The sequence below is a fragment of the Balaenoptera borealis genome (assembly GCF_965194805.1).
Source record: "Balaenoptera borealis genome assembly, chromosome: 1".
NCBI lineage: Eukaryota > Metazoa > Chordata > Mammalia > Artiodactyla > Balaenopteridae > Balaenoptera > Balaenoptera borealis.
Genome location: NC_138860.1, coordinates 51,308,890 through 51,332,775, shown reverse-complemented (window position 1 = coordinate 51,332,775; position 23,886 = coordinate 51,308,890). Strand labels below are relative to the sequence as shown.

Genomic DNA, 23,886 nt, shown 5'->3' with positions numbered 1-23,886 from the left:
TATTATCATTTGGGTTTTCTTGTTTTATGTTGTACACAAAAATTTTTCCTATGTACCAGAGTATTAAGAACATGATCTTTATTTTTTATTTTTTAAATTATTAATTAATTAATTATTTTTGGCTGTGTTGGGTCTTCGTTGCTATGCATGGGCTTTCTCTAGTTGCGGTGAGCCGGGGCTACTCTTCGTTGAGGTGCGCAGGCTTCTCATTGTGGTGGCTTTTCTTGTTGCAGAGCACGGCTCTAGGAGTGTGGGCTTCAGTAGTTGTGGCACGTGGGCTCTAGATTGTAGGCTCAGTAGTTGTGGCTCATGGGCTTAGTTGCTCTGTGGCATGTGGGATCTTCCCGGACCAGGGCTTGAACCCATGTCCCCTGCATTGGCAGGCAGATTCTTAACCACTGCACCACCAGGGAGGTCCTAAGAACATGATCTTTAATTAGCTACAGAGTATTTTAATCATAGAGCTGCATTATATATTTTATTTGGCCAGTCCCTTGTTGTTGGACATTCAGATTGTTTCTGAATTTTTTCTTTGGCTGTTATAAATAAGGGTGATTCATATATACACTACCAAATGTAAAATGGGTGGCTTTTGGGAGCTGCTGCGTAGCACGGGGAGATCAGCTTGATGCTTTGTGACAACCTAGAGGGGTGGGATAGGGAGGGTGGGAGGGAGGCTCAAGAGGGAGGGGATATGGGGATATATGTATACATATAGCTGATTTACTTTGTTGTACAGCAGAAACTAACACAACATTGTAAAGCAATTATACTCCAATAAAGATATTTTTTAAAAAAGATAAATAAGGGTCATTAATTCCCTTTTTAAAATTGAGGTCTTTTAGATAGTAAAGTGCATAACTCTTAAGGTTATTGCTTGTTGAATTTTTATATATATATTCATCTGTGTGCCACCTACAGTGATTAATTTTTTCTCAGTTTGAACACGTGGAAGCCTCCAAATAGAAGGAGGCTTTAGGAACTGATGTTGGCGGTTAATGGCTTTCAACAAAATTAGAAGAATTTTGTGTCACTGGCCTTTTATTCTTACAGAAAAGTTAATATTCCTTAGGAGGAAGTGTTTCAAAAGGTTTGTGAAAGGCTGCCAATCACTTTACAACTTCTGTGTTTGTATTTAATCTCAGAAGCACTCTTAATTCTAAAAGAAGCTTCAGTGTAAGTTAGAAGGAAAAGGTATGTTCTGGTAAACAAGAAGAAAAAAGATTTAAGAAAAATGTACTTAATTATACTTAAGCTTTTGGTTGATTGGTAGAGAATTTCTTTAAATCTTATACTAATTATATATAATTTTAAAATGTAGCTCACAGTTATTGGGCTTTGTGCCTTTGTGTCTTCTTAATAAAGAATCCTAAATTCTGTGAGAAAAAAATAAATGAAAACAGCTATATTACTACTACTTGTATTCAGAATTTTTCATTAGCTATAGTGTTGTTATACCACTGGAGTACCATGGTGTGAAAATTCTAGTGAATAAAGAAGAATGTGATGAAAAGTGTTTAGAGCAGGGAAGAATATGTTGAATTTTTTACTTTAGGACCTTTGTAAGATTTATTCATGAAATGTGAGTATGAGTATTTTTTCTTCTATTTCACTGTATATTAGAGTTACTAATATATCCAGAAGTTATACCATAATTACCTTGTGATGAGTTTTAGAGGAACAAATTGCCTACTTTAGAACAAAGTTATTTTTTAAAATATGTATTTATATTGCTGTTTTTAAATTTTTCTTTTAGAATTGTAGAAGAATATCATGACTTATATACATTACAAAGAGGAAGGATGGAGAGTGATATTAAACAGTTAATGGCAGAAAGAGATATCTGGAACTCAGCCACATATGAATTGTCCGTAAAGGTTGGTTCGTCTGAAATTGTAACTTATTTTTTGGCTAGATAAAGTTTCATTTTACAGTTTTCAATAATCTAGACAAAATTTTTATTTATTTATTTTTATTTTAATTTTTAATTTCTTTTTTACTTTTTTTTTTTTTGGCTGCATTGGGTCTTTGTTGCTGCATGTGGGCTTTCTCTAGTTGCGGTGAGCGGGGGCTACTCTTTGTTGCAGTGTGCGGGCTTCTCATTTTGGTGGCTTCTCTTGTTGCGGAGCATGGGCTCTAGATGCGTGGGCTTCAGTAGTTGCAGCACGTGGGCTCAGTGTTGCAGCATGCGGGCCCTAGAGTGCATGGGCTTCAGTAGTTGCGGTACACGGGCTCTAGGGTGCGCAGGCTTCAGTAGTTGTGGCCTGCGGGCTTTAGAGCGTAGGCTCAGTAGTTGTGGCACATGGACTTAATTGCTCCGCGGCATGTGGGATCTTCCCGGACCTGGGCTTTAACCCATGTCTCCTCCATTGGCAGGCGGATTCTTGACCACTGCACCACCAGGGAAGTCCCCAAAATTTTATTTTATTTTTTAATTTTTATTGAAGTACAGTTGATTTACAATGTTGTGTTTAATTTCTGCTGTACAGCAAAGTGACTCAATTATACATATATATACATTGTTTTTCATATTTTCCATTGTGGTTTATCAGAGGATATTGAATATAGTTCCCTGTGCTATACAGTAGGACCTTGTTGTTTATTTGTCCTATATATAATAGCTAGCATCTGCTAATCCCAAACTCCCAATCATTCCCTCCCCGATCCCCCTTACCTTTGGCAACCACAAGTCTGTTCTCTATATCTGTGAGTCCGTTTTTGTTTTGTAGATATGTTCATTTGTGTCATATTTTAGATTCCATATGTAAGTGATATCATGGTATTTGTCTTTGTTTCTGACTTACTTCACTTAGTATGATAATCTCTAGGTCCATCCATGTTGCTGCAAATGGCATTATTTCATTCTTTTTAATGACTGAGTAATATTTCATTGTGTGTGTGTGTGTGTATATATATATATCTTTTTAAATTTTTTTAAAAATTTTTTATTTTTTTAATTAATTTTTTATTGGCTTATAGTTGATTTACAATGTTGTATTAGTTTCTGCTGTACAGCAAAGTGAATCAGTTATACATATACATGTATCCACTCTTTTTTAGATTCTGTTCCCATGTAGTTCATTACAGAGTACTGAGTAGAGTTCCCTGCGCTATACAGTAGGTTCTTATTCATTATCTGTTTTATATATAGTAGTGTGTATATGTCAATCCCAATCCCCCAATTTATCCTTCCCAACCCCTCTTTCCCCGTTGGTAACCATGTTGGTTTTCTACATCTTTGACTCTATTTCTGTTTTGTAAATAGGTTCATTTGTACTTTTTTTTTAGGTTCCACATGTAAGAGATATCATATGATATTTGTCTTTCTCTGTCTGACTTACTTCACATGGTCTCTAGGTCCATCTATGTTGCTGCAAATGGCATTAATTTGTTCTTTTTAATGGCTGAGTAATATTCCATTGTGTGTTTGTGTGTACCACATCTTTATCCATTCATCTGCTGATGGACATTTAGGTTGTTTCCATGTAGACAAAATTTTTAAAAATGAAGATGTATATTTAATTGATGAATAATGCAGCTATTCTATTATGGGCCTTGAAAAGGAAAAGTTACATTGTTTTCTTTTGTTTTTTCTCTATTGGATAGCTGGCTATTGTCCAATTAAGGGCTCTTTTTCCACCAGAACCTATGAGTATGAGCCAGAATTCTATTTCTGTTGTTTGTGAACATGTTAAAACTTTCAACTTTAATTACACACTAATAAACTAGGGAAAGTGGTTCTTATTTTTTTACATAATGTAACTGTATTACGATCACTTGATAACTCACTTTGGTTCTATTACCTTGGTACCCAAGATGACAACTGACTTGAAATATAGCAGCCTGTGGACAATTATAGTGATGCTTTAGGAAAGTAGTAATGTCCCACAGTACAGTGTTCTATTTTTCTAAAATGTTTGCTGGTTGGTTGCCTAATTTCACATCTGAGAATTATAATATTAACAATAAATTATGACCCTCAACAGATTCAAATTTTTATCCCATTTTCCTCTTTAATAGTCAGACCTCATCTACGACACAGATGTTCCATTCTGATGCAGAACTTTAAAAGAGACACTGACATGTTGGAGAAAACAATTGTGAAAGTAAATATGTAATGTAAGAAACAAACCTGGAAAAGAAACAGACTCACAGATTCAGAGAACAAACTAGTAGTTACCAGTGGGGAGAGGGAAAGGGGGAGGGGCAAGATAGGGTAGGGGATTGAGGTACGAACTACTATGTATAAAATAAATAAGCTACAAGGATGCATTGTACAGCACAGAGAATATAGCCAATATTTTATAATAACTATAAATGGAATATAACCTTTAAAAATTGTCTGTCACTATGTTTTACACCTGAAACTTATATAATATTGTACATCAACTATACCTCAGTTTAAAAGAAAAAAGAAACAAATCTGGGAGCTAGCATGCTCAGTAGGAGAAAAAAAGATGACAAGTGAGTTCCCTCACTCTAGAAGTATTTAAACAGTAGAGAACTAACTGACCAGTGGTAAGAGATTTCTGTAGAAGAATACCTTGAATTAATGGGGCTTTGTGTTGGATCATCCCTAATAGGAAATAACAGTCAACTCCCTGAAAATAATGTCAACTCCCTGAAAATAAGGACTTTGTTCACCGATATACGCACAGTGTCTTGAACAGTCATTCATTGATTCAGTATATCAGTGGTTCTCAAAGTATGGTCCATGGACCCCCTTGAAGGTCCATAAAACCCTTCATGAGGTGAAAACTAGTGTCATTGTAACACTGAGTTATCATCTGCCTTTTTCATTCTCATTCAGATATGAATGTACAGTGGATTTTTCTTGAAGCTACATGGTATGGGATATTGCAACAGATTGAATTCAAAAACAAATGAAAATCCAGCTCTATTCTATTAAAGCAAACATTAAAGAGATTTGTAAAGATGTGAAACTGCGTGTTCTTTTCACTAATTTTTTTTGTTTTAGAAAATATAGTTATTTTTCAGAAAAACTATGTTAAATATATAATGGGCTTATTAATGTTTAAGTGAATTAGCAAATACATATTTTAAATAATTTCAGTTTTCCAATGCAATAAATAAAAATTGATATAATCCATATAAACAAAAGCTCTTTGGAGTTCTCAATAATTTTTAAGAGTATAAAGGGGTTTTGAGATAAAAATTGAGAACCTCTGCTATATACTATGTTCAATTTGGTTCCAGTTCAGTAGTTTCAGAAAACGAATTTATGATTCAAGTTAGTTCATGATTTAAATAAGAAATTGTGATTGAATTAATGATTCAATGAAAAATTGGTATGTGAAATTGGTTTGGGTTTAAAAAATTACAATGGTTTATTAATGTTTTAGGTTCCTAATTTTAGTACTTTCTAAAAATAGATAATTGAAAGAAATAACGTCATGTTGGCTAAAAGACTTTACCTCAATGAAAAAGGCTGGAATAAATATACTAAGCATTTCATCATACTGCTGTCAACTAAGGTAAAGCTCAGTTCACTTAAGTCATGGGAAAAGCGACTCCAACTGTTGAGGGTTGAGGCTACAAGAAGCCTTTGTTAATTTATAGATGTTTTTAAAATTTAATTAATAAATTAATTTATTTTTGGCTGTGTTGGGTCTTCGTTGCTGCGCATGGGCTTTCTCTAGCTGCGGCCAGCAGGGGCTACTCTTCTTTGCCGTGCGTGGGCGTCTCACTGCGGTGGCTTCTCTTGTTGTGGAGCATGGGCTCTGGAGCACAGGCTCAGTAGTTGTGGCGCACGGGCTTAGTTGCTCTGCGGCATGTGGGATCTTCCCCCCCGAACCCGTGTCCCCTGCATTGACAGGTGGATTCTTAACCACTGCGCCACCAGGGAAGTCCCTAATTTATAGATTAAATTTTAAATATAGTTTTATATTTGTGCTTTATTGGGAGCAAAATGAAAAATCTAAGGAAAAGTGAATAAAGGCCCTTCTTTACATTTGTCTTCTATAATAATTAGAGCAATTTAAGCAATTTGTCTAAGTTAATAACACTGCACATGTTACTTATAGAGTTATAGTGCTTAAACAAAAGTGTAACTGTGTTCATTGAAATAATTGCATTATTGATGCATTCTGTGCAATATTATGGGAAAATTCAGTGAGCACACTAGGTTGAAAAGAAAGGAGGTGGCATTTAGTATGTTTCTAGAGCCAAACCATTTACACTAGTCATTTCGTTTAATTCTTATAACAGTCCTGTAAGATATATATTAGGGTCTTTATTTTATAGATAAGAAAACTTAATCTCAAGTTAAATAATATCCCCCAAGATTATACAGCCAGTCAATGGCTAAGATTTACACTTGGTTCTGTTTGGCTTTGAAATTCCTGTTCTTTCCAATGTACTGCACTGCCTGCCAAATCCTATGAGGAAACTGGGTTCATGTTGCAAAGGAAAAAATCTTGTTCCTAATGCTTTTTTTATTGTGGAAAAATTCACCACCAAAGGGACTGTGTAATAGTGTCACTGATATTTTGAAAGAGGAATATCTTTTCAATTTTTGGATCCATTTTCTACATATGACTCTAGTATTGCAATATTAATAATGGCCTGGTGTATGCTAATAAGTATTTGTTACATGAATAAATGAATCAATGGTTTAATTCCATGCATTTATCTAGGACACTGCAGACCTTGCACTGTTGCAGAAGTTGACGGAGAAATGGAGAAATTTAGTGAATAAATTTAAACAGGAAGTGGAACAAAATGAAGAGTCTACAAGAGAAAAATTGCAAAGTGTTAAGGATGGCCTTGTCAAATGGCAGCAGTTCTTCAGAAATAATACGTGGGTCTCCAAGAATCTTGTTTTTCTGATTATGTGACATCATGTTTGATAACTCAGTCCAATTCTTCCTCTCTTTTTATCTTGTTTCTCTTTTACCTTGTAATTACTCTACCATTGATTTTGGTTAGGTAACCAGCTGCCCTTACATGGGCACAATCCTGCTAGGAGCTTGAATGGTCTTGCAGTTTCTAGTGCTAATCATCTCTGATCATCTTGATCCCTGTACCCAACTGCTGCTGCTTCCACTTAAGTCCAACTCTTTTTCTTTTCTTCTCTTTACTCTCTTTTTAAAATCAAGTCAACTTATGTCATTACTCTTGGCAAACTTGAATATCTGGATCCATCTGCAAATTCTGTAGCATAGTGCATGTGCTGAGAAGTGGAATCAATGACTGGCAGTTATAAGGAGGTTGATTCTGATTGGATATCATATCTTGTAACAATTAGAGAAATTTGACAATGGAAGAAGCTGCCTTCCTTTGTTAATTAACAAAGTAGTTAATTGGAGACTGGATGACTACATCACAGCCAAGGTTAGTGGGAATCCATACTTTGAATGCAGGCTGGACTCAGTGATTTCTAAAGTTTTTTTTTGTTTTTTAAACTTTAAGATGCTTCGTCTGTTGAGGAAACACATTTAGGTACCATTTCCATTTCAAATTGAGAAGAGCGGTTTCAGCTTTTCATATCCTCTAAGACAGCTGTCCCCAGCCTTTTTGGCACCAGGGACCGGTTTCGTGGAAGACAGTTTTTCCACGGACTGCTTGGGAGGGATGATTTCGGGATGATTCAAGAGCATTACATTTATTGTGCACTTTATTTCTATTATTATTACATCCGCTCCAGCTGAGATCATCAGGCATTAGATCCTGGAGGCTGGGATCTAAACCCAAACTGCCTGGATCTAAACCTGCTCTAAGAGGTTTCCCAGTGAGTAGATTTGGAAGTTGTGGAAGCTGAAGCTGGTACATATCCGAGCTGGTTGCTGCTGCCATTGCCGGCTTCTACTGTGTGTTGACGCTCAGCTGGGAGAGGAGCACAGGTGGCAGTGGTTCCCTTCTCCCTTTCTCCTCGGGAACTTCTTTACCAAGAGCTTTCTCCTTGTGAGGCTTCAAAAGATATTAAAGGAAACTCTTAACAGAAGTTGGGGCTCCTGACCTAAATGTTGAGTTTTAATTGTTCTTTAGGCTTCCATTCTATTTATATATTGTTTTGGCTGCTGTGTTCCACAGGAATCATTCTTATCATGACCTAATTTTGGGTGCTGAGGACCCAGAGACCACTCTTTTAATACTGTCATGGCCTCTGACCCTTGCTTACTTGCTTACTCAGGTCTGATTAGGGTCTAAATTTATATTTATATTTGTAAATTTAAAAACAAATGCCTATGAGGGAGAGGCTGAACCTGAAAGGCATTTGGGAAAATCATCAGGGAGAAACATATTATTAATTGTTATACATGTGTGGATTCATGATTTTCTTTGTTTATATCTTGTTATGAGACCATGCTCTTGCTCTTTTTCCTTCTTTCAGTGGAAAAGACATTTTATCCCCTAGTAAAGAAAATCGATTTGAATCAGTTGTTCCAGACTTCAAGCAGTGGCGAAAGGTAAGACTTTCTAGTAAACAGCTTGGTAATCAAAATGCTGTTTGTAAACTTGTCACTCTTCACCTACAACTGAGTCACACCTCATCCTTTAAAAATGCCATACTAGGTTTTACTAGGAAAGCATCAAGACTACAGGGGCTTTTAAAAATACTCTTAAAGATTCTATTTTCAGTTCTATTTTAGATTTTCGAGTCAAAGTTAGGCTGCCAGAAAAAAATTGGGAAAAGATACTTGGGTGGCAGTTAGGGTAGTTCTGATTCTCTCATCTAATTGTCGGACATAAGTAACATCTGTGCCTCTCATGTAGCTGGCTTTTTTCTTTCTTTTTTTAAAATAAATAGATTTATTTATTTATTTTATTTTTGGCTGCTTTGGGTCTTCGTTGCTGCATGCAGGCTTTCTCTAGTTGCGGCAAGCGGGGATTACTCTTCGTTGCGGTGCACGGGCTTCTCATTGCGGTGGCTTCTCTTGTTGTGGAGCACGGGCTCTAGGCACAAGGGCTTAAGTAGTTGTGGCTCGCGGGCTCTAGAGCACAGGCTCAGTAGTTGTGGCGCATGGGCTTAGTTGCTCCGTGGCATGTGGGATCTTCCCGGACCAGGGATGGAACCCGTGACCCCTGCATTGGCAGGCGGATTCCTTGCCACCAGGGAAGTCCCTACCTGGCTTTTTTCTTAAGGACAAATTGGACTTTTAAAATTAATAACATCTTTTTAAAAATTGTGGTAAAATATACATAACATAAAATTTACCATTTTAATCATTTTTAAGTGTACAGTTCAGTGGCATTAAGTACATTCACATTGCTGTGCAACCATCACCACCATTCATGTCCAGAACTTTTTTATCTTCCTGAACTGAAACTCTACCCATTAAACAAACAATAACTCCCCATTTCCTCCTCCTCCCAGCCCCTGGCAACCACCATTCTACTTTCTGTCTTTATAAATTTGGATACTCTAGGCACCTCATATGAATGAAATCATATAGAATTAGTCCTTTTGTGACTGACTTATTCCCTTCAGCATAATATCCATAAGGTTCATCCATGTTATGGCATATACCGGAATTTCCTACCTTCTTAAGGTCAAATCATATTCCATTGTATGTATATATCACACTTTGTTTATTAATAACATCTTTTTAAAAGGGTTCAAACTTTGAAAATAGGTTTCATTAATCGAATTACTATCATGTTATAGTAGTCTGACAAGGAAAAATATATGATATTGAAATCCTCCAATGTGAACATCAAACTCATGACCTAATGAAATCTCATCCAGATCCCAGGAAACCATTTTCTTTTGTTTTGGAATGATTTGAGCAGAATATTCTAAGAATTGAAGATGTTTGTTGTCATATATACAACATAGCTAGTTTAGTGACTTTTTTTTTTTTTTTACTGTTTATCTGTTTGACATTGCATAGATAAAATTGAAAAAAATCATGCTTCTTTTTTTAGTAGGAATAATAATAATTCTCATTCATTAACTTGTCAGGCTGAAGGTGCTTTCCACATGTTGCTTTACTTATTCTTCATAGCATCCACATGATGCAGGTTTTATAATCCCCATCTCACAGATGTGGAAATTGAAGGTTAGAAATGTTAAGTAACTTGCCTTAGTTTTCTGTAAATGGTAAATGGCTGAGTCAGAATTTGAGTCCATGTCTCTCCAATTCCAAAATTCTTACCCTTAATTGCTCTGCTACAGTGCTTCCCTATACTGATTACTGATAAGTGTGGGTGATTTGTTTCCATTATCTGAGTCACAAATAATGGCAAGCTTTATATATAGGTTGCACTTTATTTTTTCCACAAATATTTATTGATATGTCAGATATAGCACTTGGACTTGGGGTTAAACAGATAAATGAAAACCTATACATTCTACGAACTTTCCCAGTTTAGTGGGGATCATGTAAACAGAAATATTACATCCTTACCAAAGCAAATAGTAATTAAAAATGCTCAGCTCTCTGAGACTTAATTGCCTATCACTAATTTTTTTACCTATATAGGATATAATATAATTATTTTCATCCCTGGTAAACTATGGGTTATCTTACAGAGTATCAAAATTAATTAAAATTCACTTTAACTTTGAAAATAAAATATATGTCATATGAAGAAATGATATGACAAATAATAATAAGATATGTAATTCCAAAATATTTAGGAGTCACCTGAGTAGACTTTGATGAAATCAGTGAACAATGTGCTAACTTCCTCATCCCCCTTTCACTCTCTAGATGTTGACTGAAGACAAAGACAAGTTTTCTGGGGATCTTCTAGTGTCAAAATATGCTTCTCTCAAGATTATTAAACATTTACAGGAAAGCTGGGCAGATATTGGGCTTGGGATATTTAGTCGCCATAAAAGTATGGAGGGAAAGATACCACCAGAGCAGAAGCACATGGAGGAAATTGTGAAAAGTACAGGAAGACTCTACAAAGAATTTGAAATAAGAATAAATGGGGATAATGGTATGGAAACAAAAAACAATGATAATGATAATTAGATGGCTTGACAATATAAAGCATTTTAATAGTAATTATTTTCAATACAATTAATATTTAAAAACAAAATAATACATATAGTTTTAAAAATCAAGGAATATAAAGCATGGAGCATCACTTTATTGAGATATAAGTCATATACTGTACAATTCATCTATTTAAAGTATACAATTTGATGATTTTTAGTATATTCACAGGCATATGCAACCAGATGGTAAATGGTTTAAAATAAAAGAGGAAGTCAAAATGATGAATGAGAGTGAAATTAACAAATCATTTTGAATACTCCTAAAAGATTAAAGTTTACTGATGAAGGCAGTGGGAATATTTTCATCAAGGACAAGAAAAAGTTTGTTTTTAAATTATTTCTCTTTATATATCTCTGAGATGGGAGCATTTTCATATCTTATTTTGCAAATGAGTTTAGACAAAATTATAGAGAGGGTATTTTGCCATGATCTCACAGTGAATCAGTCAAAAATTAGAATCCGAACTTGATACTTATTCAGACCAAAACGATAAACTTCATGTAAACCTGAACAATAACCTAAAAAATGACTCAAGAACTATAACCGTTCTAGTTTCTGTTATTAACTATCTTATAATCATGAAGAAACTGTTTTTCATCATTGTCTTCTTAACAGGATAACTCAGTGAATTAATACCTTTAACAGAAACTGCAGTTCATGGTTTCTGGGTTTAATGCATTTCATTCTCAGCTGAGAAGAGAAGACAGTGTAAAAACTGTCATCAGCGAAATAGTCCATCAATCAGAAAAGCGCTGATTACGTAGTTTTTATTCACTAAATATTTATTTAGGAACTACTCTTTGCAAGATTCTCTGCTAGGCAAGCTGTAGGATAATAAGAAAATGAAAAAAGATATGCACCTGCCCATTAGTATTTCATAATTTATTATTGAAATAGTAGACTTACAAATACTTCTAAAAGTTAATGCTTTTCTCACTTTTCCAGGTATCTCTAAAATTCTTCCAGATTTGGTTAGTTCTCTTGAATTCTGTTTTTTCAAGTTGGAAAACCTCCTGGAGTCTCCTGAACTGCTTCTTGAAGAATGGGAGGGACTTAATGAAAAAATTAATGAAATGAAATCTCAGTTGGATGTATCGTTAAACATTATTGGTACTGTTCCGCAGTACATAGATGTGGATTCTGGCTCGTAAGTTCCCATAGGTCTCTGCTGGGTAGAAGGGAATCCCCACTTCTCAACTGCATTTTCTCAGTACTTCGCCTCAGCAATGGGTATTTGGGGTCAGATAAAAAAACCTTTGCCTCCTCTTCCTCCAAGTAAGAAAGCCATCTGACTGGGAGCTGGAGGGTGAGGGAGTCCTGGCTTCTTAACTACAGCAGTCTAGGATGGAGTTTCTGCCTCACTGAGCTGAGAAGGGGAAAAGCGGGAGTAGTTTTGGTTCAAATACCATAGACTCTTGCCTTTCCTACTGAATCTTCATAAATTGTCTTGAATATAAGTTCCTTCAGTTGCTGTTTGTCCTTAGAACCATTTCCAGAAGCTTTCAATGGTTTTTGTTTTGTTTTAGTAATTTTCACTAATTTCACTGTAGAGTGGGTCACCTTTTCTCCTCCCACTGTCATGTTGGAAGTTGATCTCTTGAGAGGGTTTTAAAACTCATTCTTCTCACTTTGTGGCCTCAGTGGTCTAGAAGTAAATGTAAAGGGAGTGAGTGTAAGTTTTTACAGTAGAGGTCTAACACTGAAAGTAAGGTCTACATTGTCCAGAGTGCATTACACCTAACCTACGTGAGGTTAGGAAGGCTGTCAGTGAGTAGCCATTCTACCAGATAATTCAAGGATTTGATTCACCTTTCTCTGAGTTCTCAAACAGTTGTCCACACTGAAGTTTACTAGGCCCAGCCAAATAAAACCCTTTCTTTTATCCGATAGTTACTTTCATACTCTTAAGTAAGTCACTTATCTTTATTTTACTTGCTTTTTCCTTCAGGGTACTCCAAGCACGTATATTTAACATGATTCAACAATGGCTTTTGAAGACAGGCAATGAGATTAACAATGGTAACATGGAACTTCAGCGCCAAGTATGTACTTGTAGGAATTTGTTAGATTATTTTTTGCCTTGGCTGGGAGTTTTCTTCAAGGAAAAACCAAGTTATGCCTATCCAATTGAAGCAGGAGGTTGGGAGGGCAAAATGGGAACTTATATAATTACTGAAATGATTTTCAGTGGATTTTTAAATGTGGTATGTTCCTGCCTTTGGAATGAAGTTTCAGAGATGATCAAAAGTTTTTCTGATCTAATTAATATCTTTACTCTTTACTCAGTATACCGAAAAAATTTTCCCTCAATAGCATTAATCATTTTAAGAATTTATGTTGGTGCCCTTGACTGGCTGAAGGGATGACAGAAACATGTTTCTAAGAAGAAAGACAAGATGCTGCAGTACTATTGGTCTACAGTTAGTAGAAGAAATAGGGAATTGTCCTGCAGTTCTGAAGAACTAAACCTGTGGAATTCTTAACTAGCACAACATGAAATAATAATATCCAAAGGATGTCTTAGTTTTTTACATTTACTGCCACTTCCTAGTCTTAATTATAATCTAAATTTATACAGGAATCTCTTATTATAAGTCAACTTAATATGCAATTTGACCTTACAAAATTGATAAAATGAATTTAATTAATTTTAATATTGCTTAAATTGGGAATTTGAAAGGCAGAGATCAGCATGTTGTATGGGAATACTACTTATGAAGCATTATATCACAGTCTATGAGCATGTTGTGAACATAGAGACATCAAGAGTTGAGGAGCAAATATGTTAAGACTGGAAGTGTGGATCCAGGGGATCCCCAGGCTTGGGAGAAATTTCTATGACTTAGAACACAAACAAAATTAAGAAGAAAAAGGGTAGGAGAGTGCCTGTCACATAGTGGAACTCAATAAATATTTCTTGAATGAAGTAAGGAAGAACATTCCAGCATTGTTGATGTTTTATGGTGTTGCTGCATTAACCCCTTCTTCGGTAAGTTTACCATTGGATACTCAGTTTACCATTGGGGGTTATCTCTGGGGAATCATATTCTCAATTTTTAAAATTGTGGAATTCAATTTTTATAATATAGGATTATTTAGAAAGTACCTTTATATACTTCTCATTTTTATATTTTATATACTCCTCTATTTTAACACTACAGCATTATAATATAGTTAAGCTGCCTAGAAAACTTGCAAGATTATACATTCCTCGAGGAACTGAGGAACTGTGTGTATCTATATTAACTGGTATAAGTATTTAAAAATGGAAAAGTTTATCTTTTTTTAACCCACCATTCATTTTCCTTTCTGATCCATTTTCTTTCAGATTTTTTGGTTTTGTTTTGTTTTTTTCTTTATACCTTTACTCCATCTAATCTGTGCTGCTTGGCAGTCTAAAACAGTGATCTTCAAATACTTTTTATCATGTATCTCTATCAGCAAAAAATCTTTGAAGAAGTCATTTCTAACTTACTATTTCTAACTTACTTATGAGAATTTCTCTGTTAACCTTTTTGGTACATTATAAAATATAAACAAATAGTCAAAAGAGATGAAATGAATAATATTTAAAAATAATTTTTAGTAATGGTTTTAAAAAAACTGATGTGATTGAACAGGCTTCATAATTTTTTTTACAATCACAGGTTAATACTTAGTGATAAAGCCATTAGAAGGTCTGCTCCTAAAGTTCAGTTTACTTCGTTACTTGTTTTTAAGGACTGTCATTGCTGAAATAATAGCTCACAAAAGAACAATGCAAATTGAAGAAGCGCATTATTGGCAGTATTTATTAAATAATGCTCATTTTTCAATTCCATCAATCAGTTATGTAAAGATTTTTTAAAAATTGATCAGTAAAATTTTCCATCTACCATAATGTCAATCAGTTGTTCTTATAAACATTAGGCAATGTAGCATTTCTTTTTTACAAAAGATCCCCAACCAATTGATACACTTTATTTGTAAGATTTTAAAAGAATTAGAAACATATTTCCAGATTTTCAAGTATATAAATTTGAGAGTTTTTAAAAGTGAGCTATGTATCATTTTCAGCAAAAAATCATGCCAAGATGGAAATCCTTCCAACTCTCCATTTTCAAAATGACTGCTCCATAATGTAAATTTCTTTTACTCATTGTTAAACATCAATTATATTTTGAAGGAACAAATTAAGTGTGATTTTTTTTTTTTATATCAGCTAGGAGATGGCTATGTTGCCACTTGCCTTCCCTGAAAAGATTAGTAAATTTGAAACAAGCCGTTTTATAAAAAAACACTTCATCTTAAAATTTCTCTTAAGAATTTTATATCAGAATCACAGTAAATCTCTGGTTTATTATAAAAATTATCATTTTCACTCTCCATCTAATTAAAGAGAATGATTCCATATCTTAGTGAAAGTAAAAGATATTCTGTGTTTATTTTGATTCTAATTTTAAATTCCCCTATGACCTATTGCATGACCTTGATTCTACCATTTAATCTCTCTAATATAACTATGAAATGAAGATAACACATATTTGTGTTTATTTCACAGGGGTGGTTTAAGGATTTATTAATATTTTATGTAAGCGAAAATGAGTTATTTCAATGACAGTATCATCCAGGCCATTGGTATATGAAAGAACAGTTTAGAGAATTAATTAATTCTCTAAGAAGAATTAATGTAATTGAGTAGCAGCAGGGGCTTAGTGGGGAAAATATCTTTGGCTTGTGAAAAGAAGGTCGTAGTTTTTTAAACTCTTTCTCAGGAAGAGTTGCCCTTTTCCTGACGTGTTAATTCAGGTGTAAAAATACACTAATCAAAATTACTTTAGGGACTTCCCTGGTGGCACAGTGGTTAAGAATCCTCCTGCCAATGCAGGGGACATGAGTTCGATCCCTGGGCTGAGGAGATCCCACATGCCACAGAGCAACTAAGCCCATGAGCCACAACTACTGAGCCCGCATGCCACACCTACTGAAACTTGCACGCCTAGAGCCCGTGCTCCACAACAAGAGAAGCCACCGCAATGAGAAGCCTGCGCAACGTAGCGAAGAGTAGCCCCCGCTCGCCGCAACTGGAGAAAGCCCGTGCACAGCAATGAAGACCCAACACAGCCAAAAATAAATAAATAAAATAAAATAAATTTATTAAAAAAAAAAAAAAAGATTGCTTTAGGTCGTTTATGGCCTTTTCTTTTGAGGCAGGAAGTTTGGGTTTTAGTACAAGGATAGACGACCAAGCTTCATTTTTATTCATTAATTTAACAAACATTTATTAAGCACTTACTCCCTGCTAAGTACTGTGTGTAGTATTGAGGGATAAAATGATGGTCCATGCCTTAAAAAGACTCACAGACTAAATGAGGTGACAGATATGCCAACAATTATAATAGAGATATGTACAAAGTACTATAACAACATAGGATAAGGAGCAAATTAAGTCCAGTGAAAGTTAAAAAGTCTTCTCAAAGTAGATTATATTTAAGCCAAGAAGAACACTTAGGAACTCACCAGAGAAAGGGACTAGACTACATAGGGCATTGAAGAGAATGGTTGACGTTTGCATTTCATAAAGTTTTTTGCATCTTATTTCTGGGACCCAGCCTCAGCAAACGCCATTTGCGAAGGTTCCCGAACTTTCTCTGTTCTCTGTGCCTAAGGTACCCCAGTATTTTCACACTCCTAAGCCAAAAAATTACCACACAGTCCAATTTATTATTACATAGGTAGGTTCAAACAGCTTACTAAATATTTGTCCTAAATATTAGTATAACTTTTGGAAAAATATTATAATACATGTTAAAATAGTTAAACAAGGAGACCATTGGACTGTAGCTTTAGTGTTTTTAGTAGCCTGTGTAAACAAACCAAAGCCAGAGTTGATGCACCAAAGCCAGAGTCGATGCACTCGAATCCAAGAAAATGGAACTCAAGAACTAATTCTAAACCGTCCACTAGATCTTCTCGAATATGAAAAAATGAAACTCAAGAACAACTCTCATAACAGCCAGATAACTAAATTTTCCTAAATAAGGCAAACATTGAAATTACAGCCAATTAAATAATTGCTTTGCTTTGCTTAGTGTCTTCTCTGTAGAGATCTCTGTCCTAGCTCCCACCTACAGAGTGCCTCTAACCATATTTTGGGTTTGGCACTGCCTGATTGGAATTGTTGTTTGCCCAAAGATATTTTGTAAAATTTAATGTGTCTCAGTTTAACTTCATTGAAAGAAAAAACCCTTTTATTAATTAATTAATCTTTAATTGAGGTATATTGACTTAAAATATTAGTTTCAGGTGTACAACATAGTGATTCGATATTTTTATATATTACAAAATGATCACCATGATAAATTCAGTTACCATTTGTCACCATACAAAGTATTACAGTATTATTGACTATATTCTCTATGCTACACATTACATCCCCATGACTTATTTATTTCATGACTGGAAGTTTTTACTTCTTAATCTTCCTCACCTATTTCACTCATCTCCCCACCTCCACTTAAAAAATCCTTTTATTTTATTCTCATTTAATCAAAGTTACTTACTAATGGAATGTATATGCTTTTGTACTGTAAAACCTCTCTAACCTTGAAATCAGATTGGACGTTGCCATCCTCACTTCCTGTCCCACCTTGACTTTCACACAGTAATTGTTTTTAATCACACAACCACCAATAAAACCAGCCTTCAAAGATATGGTGTCATCAAAAGTGATACAGTGTATCTAAGGTTGAAACTGAATCATGTCAAATTCATGCTATGTCTGACAGGTGTCACATATCATTATTATCTCCCTCAAGAATTTTAAATCCCATGGCATCCTTGAGAGCTCACTGTGAAGCCCTGGAATGCCTTGGTGCACACTGGTGGGAACTTAACTGTGGCCTTAACTGGTTAAAATGCTTGACCAAGCTAAAGAAGAGGGTAGTTTAATGTAGTGTAGTGAGCAAAAGAAAGTAAGGTTACAGTAGTTGAGTAGTGATGATTTGATTTCATTAAGAATAATAGTGTTGTTGAAAATTGGACACAGGTATGATCAGTTCTGTTTTTATATGGTTTTTACTGTTTGATTTATTTTAAATGGGTCATTTGTATTATAATCATTTTTTTAAACAGATGGATGGATTGCATATACCCATGATTCAATGGATGGTAAATTTGCTGATTTTAATGGTACCTGACTTTCCTGATCCAGATACTCTCATAAAGTTGGAGGAGGAAAGTGCTGAAAAACGTGACCTAGGAATTGCCAAGTTGGAGCTAGATGCGATTTCCCTGGCAAAAAAGTTGTCCCAATATTCCATCTATTTGAGCAGGTGAAACTATCTGGTTATTTTATTACTTCCCTTTTGAAGATTAAATGCGACATAAAACAGAGGAGAAACTAATGCAACATTGTAAATCAACTATACTCTAATAAAAATTAAGGAAAAAAAAAAAGCAGAGGAAAGGAGGGTAGTTAAGTAGCAGCAATAAAAGATTGTTTTAAAACCTTGAAAGAAATGCTAGTTCGGTTTTTAAACTAGCTTCAACACTGCCATGTTGGAATATGAGATTTTGGTGTTTTCTTAATGGCTTTAGAATTCCTTTGAAAACAATGTTAGCATAGGCAGGATGGGAAGTGTATATGTATGTGGGAGTGAGAATTAGTAAAAAAAACAAAACAAAACAAATCACTTACTTGCATAAATAAGTTGCATCTTGCATTTTTGCACCTACTGTGGGGGAGTAGGTATAATTTGCCTGTGTAATTCCATGCAAAGCTGAAGGTATACTTTTATATATATCACTAAACACCAACCAAAACATCTCTTAAAAAAACAAAAAAGTAAAAAAATGCCTTATATCTGGAAAGCTAGAAGATTCCTGTCAAATAAAGAAGATGTCTATAAAAATTGTAATTCATTAACTAGGAAGCATACTGTCACTATGATTACTTCAAATTCGGGAAGTAGCTTTTACAATCTATCCAGTTTCCTCTTCATTTCCATTCAGTGTTACCAGTGGTCAAGAGTGACAGGAAGGGAGGGGAGGAAGAGGACAAGAGTGAGAAACTGAGCAAGAAACAAATTATTCTCTGGTCAGTCAGTAGCTTAATTATTATGGTAAACTTCTACTGTATCTGGACTTAGGAGAGGAACCAACAATAAAAAGGTCATGCTCTGTATGTGTGCTCTTTTTTTTTTTTTTTCCAGTTGTTGCAAAGAGATGGTAACAGCTATGGCTCCGAGTAAAGCAGGTCACTTAGAAAAAAATCCTACTAAGGAACTTAATGAACTGGATAAGATGAAGGTAATAACTCTGTATTCCCCTTACTTCTATTTTGTTGTTTTAAGTAGACTTTTTAGGTTTAATTGATTTACAACAAACTGCACGTATTTAAATGTGCAATTTGATAATTTCTAAAATGTACATACACCTGTAAAATCACTATGATTAAAAAAGGTACATATCCAACAAACTCAAAGTTTCCTTGTACCCCTTTTTAATCTCTCCTTGCAGCCTCCTCCTGTCCCGAGACAATGTCTGATCCACTTTCTAACACCAAAGATTAGTTTTCATTTTATAAATGGAATCATATGGAATGTATACTTTATTTGACTTCTTTGACTAAGCATAATTATTTTGAGAATCACACATATTGTTGCTTTTATCAAAAGTTCATGCTTTTTAGTGCTGAGCAGTATTTCATTCTACAGAGGTACACAGTTTATTTATCAACCATTCTCTGTTGATGAACGTTTGAATTGTTTCCATTTTTTTATTATTACAAGCAAAGCTTCAATGCTTATCCTTGTACATATGCATTCCTTTCATTTGTCTTAAATAAGTGTCTAGAAATGGAATGGCTAAGTCATATGGCATGTATGTTTAGCTTCTTAAGAAACTCAAACTGTCTTCCAAAGTGGTTAAACCATTTTACATTCCTGCCAGCAGTGTATGAGAGTTCCAGTTGCTTCACATCCTCATCAACACTTGATATGGTCAGTGATTTCAATTTAGACATTCCAATAAGTGGGTAGTGGTAGGCCATTGTGGTTTTAATTTGCATTTCCTTCATGATCAATGATGTTAAACATCTTTTCATGGGCTTATTTGTCATTACATCTCCTGTGGGGAAAGTTATATTTGGAAGTTGCTAAGAGGGTAGATCTTAAAAGTTCTCATCACAAGAAAAAAAATTGTAACTATGTGAGGTAATGGATGTTAACTGAATTTGTTGTGGTAATCATTTTGCAATATGTACATATATCAAATCATTATGCTGTACATCTTAAACTTACACAATGTTATACATCAATAATATCTCAATAAAACTGGGAAAAATGCTAAAAAAATGCAATTGTTTTATAATTTGGGTAGTGGATAATTGAGATATTTAAACCATTACAAGTGAAATAAAATTAACTATTTATGGAAAAAAAGGTGAAATGTCTGCTCAAATCTTTGGCCATTTATTATTGGTTTGCTTGTTTTCTTATTATTGAATTTGAGAGTTCTTTATATATTCTTGATACAAGTCCTTTATCAGATATGTGATTTAGAAATATTTTCTCTCAGTCTGTGACTTGCCTTTTCTTCTCTTAATGTCTTTCAAAGAGGGGAACTTCTTAACTGTGATGAAGTTCAATCTATCATTTTTTTTCTTTTATGGGTCTTGCTTTTGATGTTGTATCTAAGAAAAATTTTGTATAGTAACATCATGAAGATTTTCTCCTAGAAGTATTACAGTTTTAGGTTTTGTATATTCAGATCTATGACCCATTTTGAGTGACCCATTTTTTTTCTTATCTGGTGCCAGGTATAGGTTGAAGTTCAGTTTTTAGCATTTGGATATCCAATTGTTTTAGCACCGTTTGTTGAAAAGACTATCCTTTCTCTATTAAGATGTCTTTTCATCTTTGTTGAAAATCTATTGACCGTATACATGTGCATATTATTCTGGACATTCTGTTATGTTCTGTTGATCTTTGTGTCAACATTGTCACCATTATCAAACTGTCTTGATTACTGTAGTTTTAAAATAAGTTTTGAGATTAGGTAATGTAAATCCTCCAAATTTTTTCTTTGTCAAGTTTGACCAGGCTATTCTAGGTCCTTTGCTTTCCATATTTAAAGTTTTTAGAATTAGCTTATCAATTTTTCCAAAAAAGCCTATTGGGATTTTTATTATGATTACATTTTATCTATTGATCAATTTGTGGAGAATTGACATCTTAACAGTATTGAGTCTTTGGGTCTGCGAACATGGTATATTTCTTCATTTACTTAAGTCCTTCTTTATTTCTTTCAACAAAATTTTGTAGTTTCAGTGTACAGGTCTTACATATCTTTTGTAAGATTTGTCCCTATGTATTTCATATTTTGGTACTGTTACAAATTATATTCTTCTGTAATTTCAATTTCTGATTATTCTTTGCTAACACAGAATTACCATTGATTTTTAAAACATTTTAATTTTTTTGGAGTATAGTTGATTTACAATGTTGTCTGAGTTTCAGGTGTACAGCAAAGTGATTCAGTTATACACATACATGTATTCATTCTCTTTTAGATTCTTTTTTCTTATAGGTTATCACAGAATATTGAGTAGAGTTCCCAGTGCTATATAGCATGTCCTTGTTGGTTATCTATCTGGTATAAAGTAGTTTGTGTATGTTCATCCCAAGCTCCTGATTTATCCTTTCCCCCAAATTTCCCCTTTGGTAACCATAAGTTTGTTTTTGATATCTGTAAGACTGTTTCTGTTTTGTAAATAAGTTCATTTGTATCATTTTTTAAAAATCAGATTCTAGAATGAGTGATATATGATATTTGTCTTTCTCTGTCTGACTTACTTCACTTAGTATAATACTCTCTAGGTCCATCCATGTTCCTGCAAATGGCATTATTTTATTCTTTTTTATGGCCGAGTAATAGTCCATTGTACATATGTACCACATCTTCTTTATCCATTCCTGTGTTGATGAACATTTAGGTTGCTTCCATGTCTTGGCTATTGTAAATAGTGCTGCAATGAAGGTTGTATCATTGACTTTTTTTTTTTCTTTAAAGTTTCCGTTTTTTTTTTCACAACTCACACACACACACTGTATTTTAGTTTTACAAGAGATAAAGAAGCTGACACCAAGCATTGTAAATGGATGACCACAACAAAAGCAACAATGATTGCAATTACCAAACACGAAACACACTCATACTATGTCATAACATTGACATTCAGTCCAGTAATCCTCAACTGTAACAGCTCCTTTACCTTGCAGTGAAAATTGATTTGCATATTTTTTGCCTCTGAGTCCTTGTGGGATTTTTTTTTTTATTGAAACAGAAAGTCACAAAAATTATAATCATCCTCATCAGTTCACTCAGTCCCATGTAATTAATTTTTTTTTCATCTTGATCTTTTGTTAGCACTATTATGAATTCATCAGTTTTCCATTAGAGTTCTGAAAATGCTTATTCATTCAGTTCAGCAGTATAGTCAGTTACCAGAAACCTGTACTTGTCAGAGTCTTTTCCATGAATTCCTTGAAGATGAAACCCTTTTATAGGAACATTTTTGCAAAAGCATCAGAGTACACCCAGAACTATCTGTAAATGACAAAAGACTTAAAAATGACCACGGTTAAAGATTTGATGAAAGTTCATAATAATGCAATTGACAAGGAAATTTAGTTATTTCTGAGATATACATTTTAAACTAATAACTAGAATTATGACTTAAACATTATACCAGAACATATAAGATTTTTAGAAATTTCATGTAATGTCTGAAACATTTCTATTAACATATTTCCGTACAAATACCCAAAGAAAGTTTAGTATTAGTTGTTTTTTTTGTTTCTTTGTTTTTTTATACTGCAGGTTCTTATTAGTCATCAATTTTATACACATCAGTGTATCAGTGTATACATGTCAATCCCAATCGCCCAATTCAGCACACCACCATTCCCACCCCACCATGATTTTCCCCCCCTTGGTGTCCATATGTTTGTTCTCTACATCTGTGTCTCAATTTCTGCCCTGCAAACCGGTTCATCTGTACCATTTTTCTAGGTTCCACATACATGCATTAATATACGATATTTGTTTTTCTCTTTCTGACTTACTTCACTCTGTATGACAGTCTCTACATCCATCCACGTCTCAACACATGACTCAATTTCATTCCTTTTTATGGCTGAGTAGTATTCCATTGTATATATGTACCACAACTTCTTTATCCATTCGTCTGTCGATGGGCATTTAGGTTGCTTCCATGACCTGGCTATTGTAAATGGTGCTGCAATGAATATTGGGGTGCATGTGTCTTTTTAAATTATGGTTTTCTCTGGGTATATGCCCAGTAGTGTGATTGCTGGGTCATATGGTAATTCTATTTTTAGTTCTTTAAGGAACTTCCATACTGTTCTCCATTGTGGCTGTATCAATTTACATTCCCAGCAACAGTGCAGGAGGGTTCCCTTTTCCCCACACCCTCTCCAGCATTTGTTGTTTGTAGATTTTCTGATGATGCCCATTCTAACTGGTGTGAGGTGATACCTCACTGTAGTTTTGATTTGCATTTTTCTAATAATTAGTGATGTTGAGCAGCTTTTCATGTGCTTCGTGGCCGTCTGTATGTCTTCTTTGGAGAAATGTCTATTTAGGTCTTCTGCCCATTTTTGCATTGGGTTGTTTTTTTAATATTGAGCTGCATGAGCTGTTTATATATTTCGGAGATTAATCCTTTGTCTGATGATTCATTTGCAAATATTTTTTCCCATTCTGAGGGCTGTCTTTTCGTCGTGTTTATGGTTTCCTTTGCTGTGCAAAAGCTTTTAAGTTTCATTAGGTCCCATTTGTTTATTTTTATTTTTATTTCCATTACTCTAGGAGGTGGATCAAAAAAGATCTTGCTGTGATTTATGTCAAA

At 34.4% G+C, this 23,886-nt stretch overlaps 1 protein-coding gene across 10 annotated transcripts in view; it reads left to right on the top strand.

Annotated features, from left to right (window-relative positions):
- The window catches only part of AXDND1 (axonemal dynein light chain domain containing 1), an 88,905-nt gene that overhangs the window by 28,960 nt on the left and 36,059 nt on the right, over positions 1–23,886 (top strand). For 8 of the 10 annotated variants that reach the window (XR_014241757.1, XM_082381662.1, XM_082381667.1 and 5 more), the window contains 9 exons: positions 1,757–1,877; positions 5,394–5,495; positions 6,657–6,820; positions 8,354–8,429; positions 10,677–10,911; positions 11,919–12,120; positions 12,922–13,015; positions 18,087–18,286; positions 19,166–19,262. Coding sequence is in view for 9 of the 10 variants with exons in the window: in XM_082381662.1 (XP_082237788.1) it covers positions 1,757–1,877; positions 5,394–5,495; positions 6,657–6,820; positions 8,354–8,429; positions 10,677–10,911; positions 11,919–12,120; positions 12,922–13,015; positions 18,087–18,286; positions 19,166–19,262 (1,291 nt within the window). In the remaining variant the exon portion in view is untranslated. The remainder of the gene's footprint in view (positions 1–1,756; positions 1,878–5,393; positions 5,496–6,656; positions 6,821–8,353; positions 8,430–10,676; positions 10,912–11,918; positions 12,121–12,921; positions 13,016–18,086; positions 18,287–19,165; positions 19,263–23,886) is intronic. The other 2 variants (XM_082381664.1, XM_082381668.1) reach the window with 2 other exon arrangements.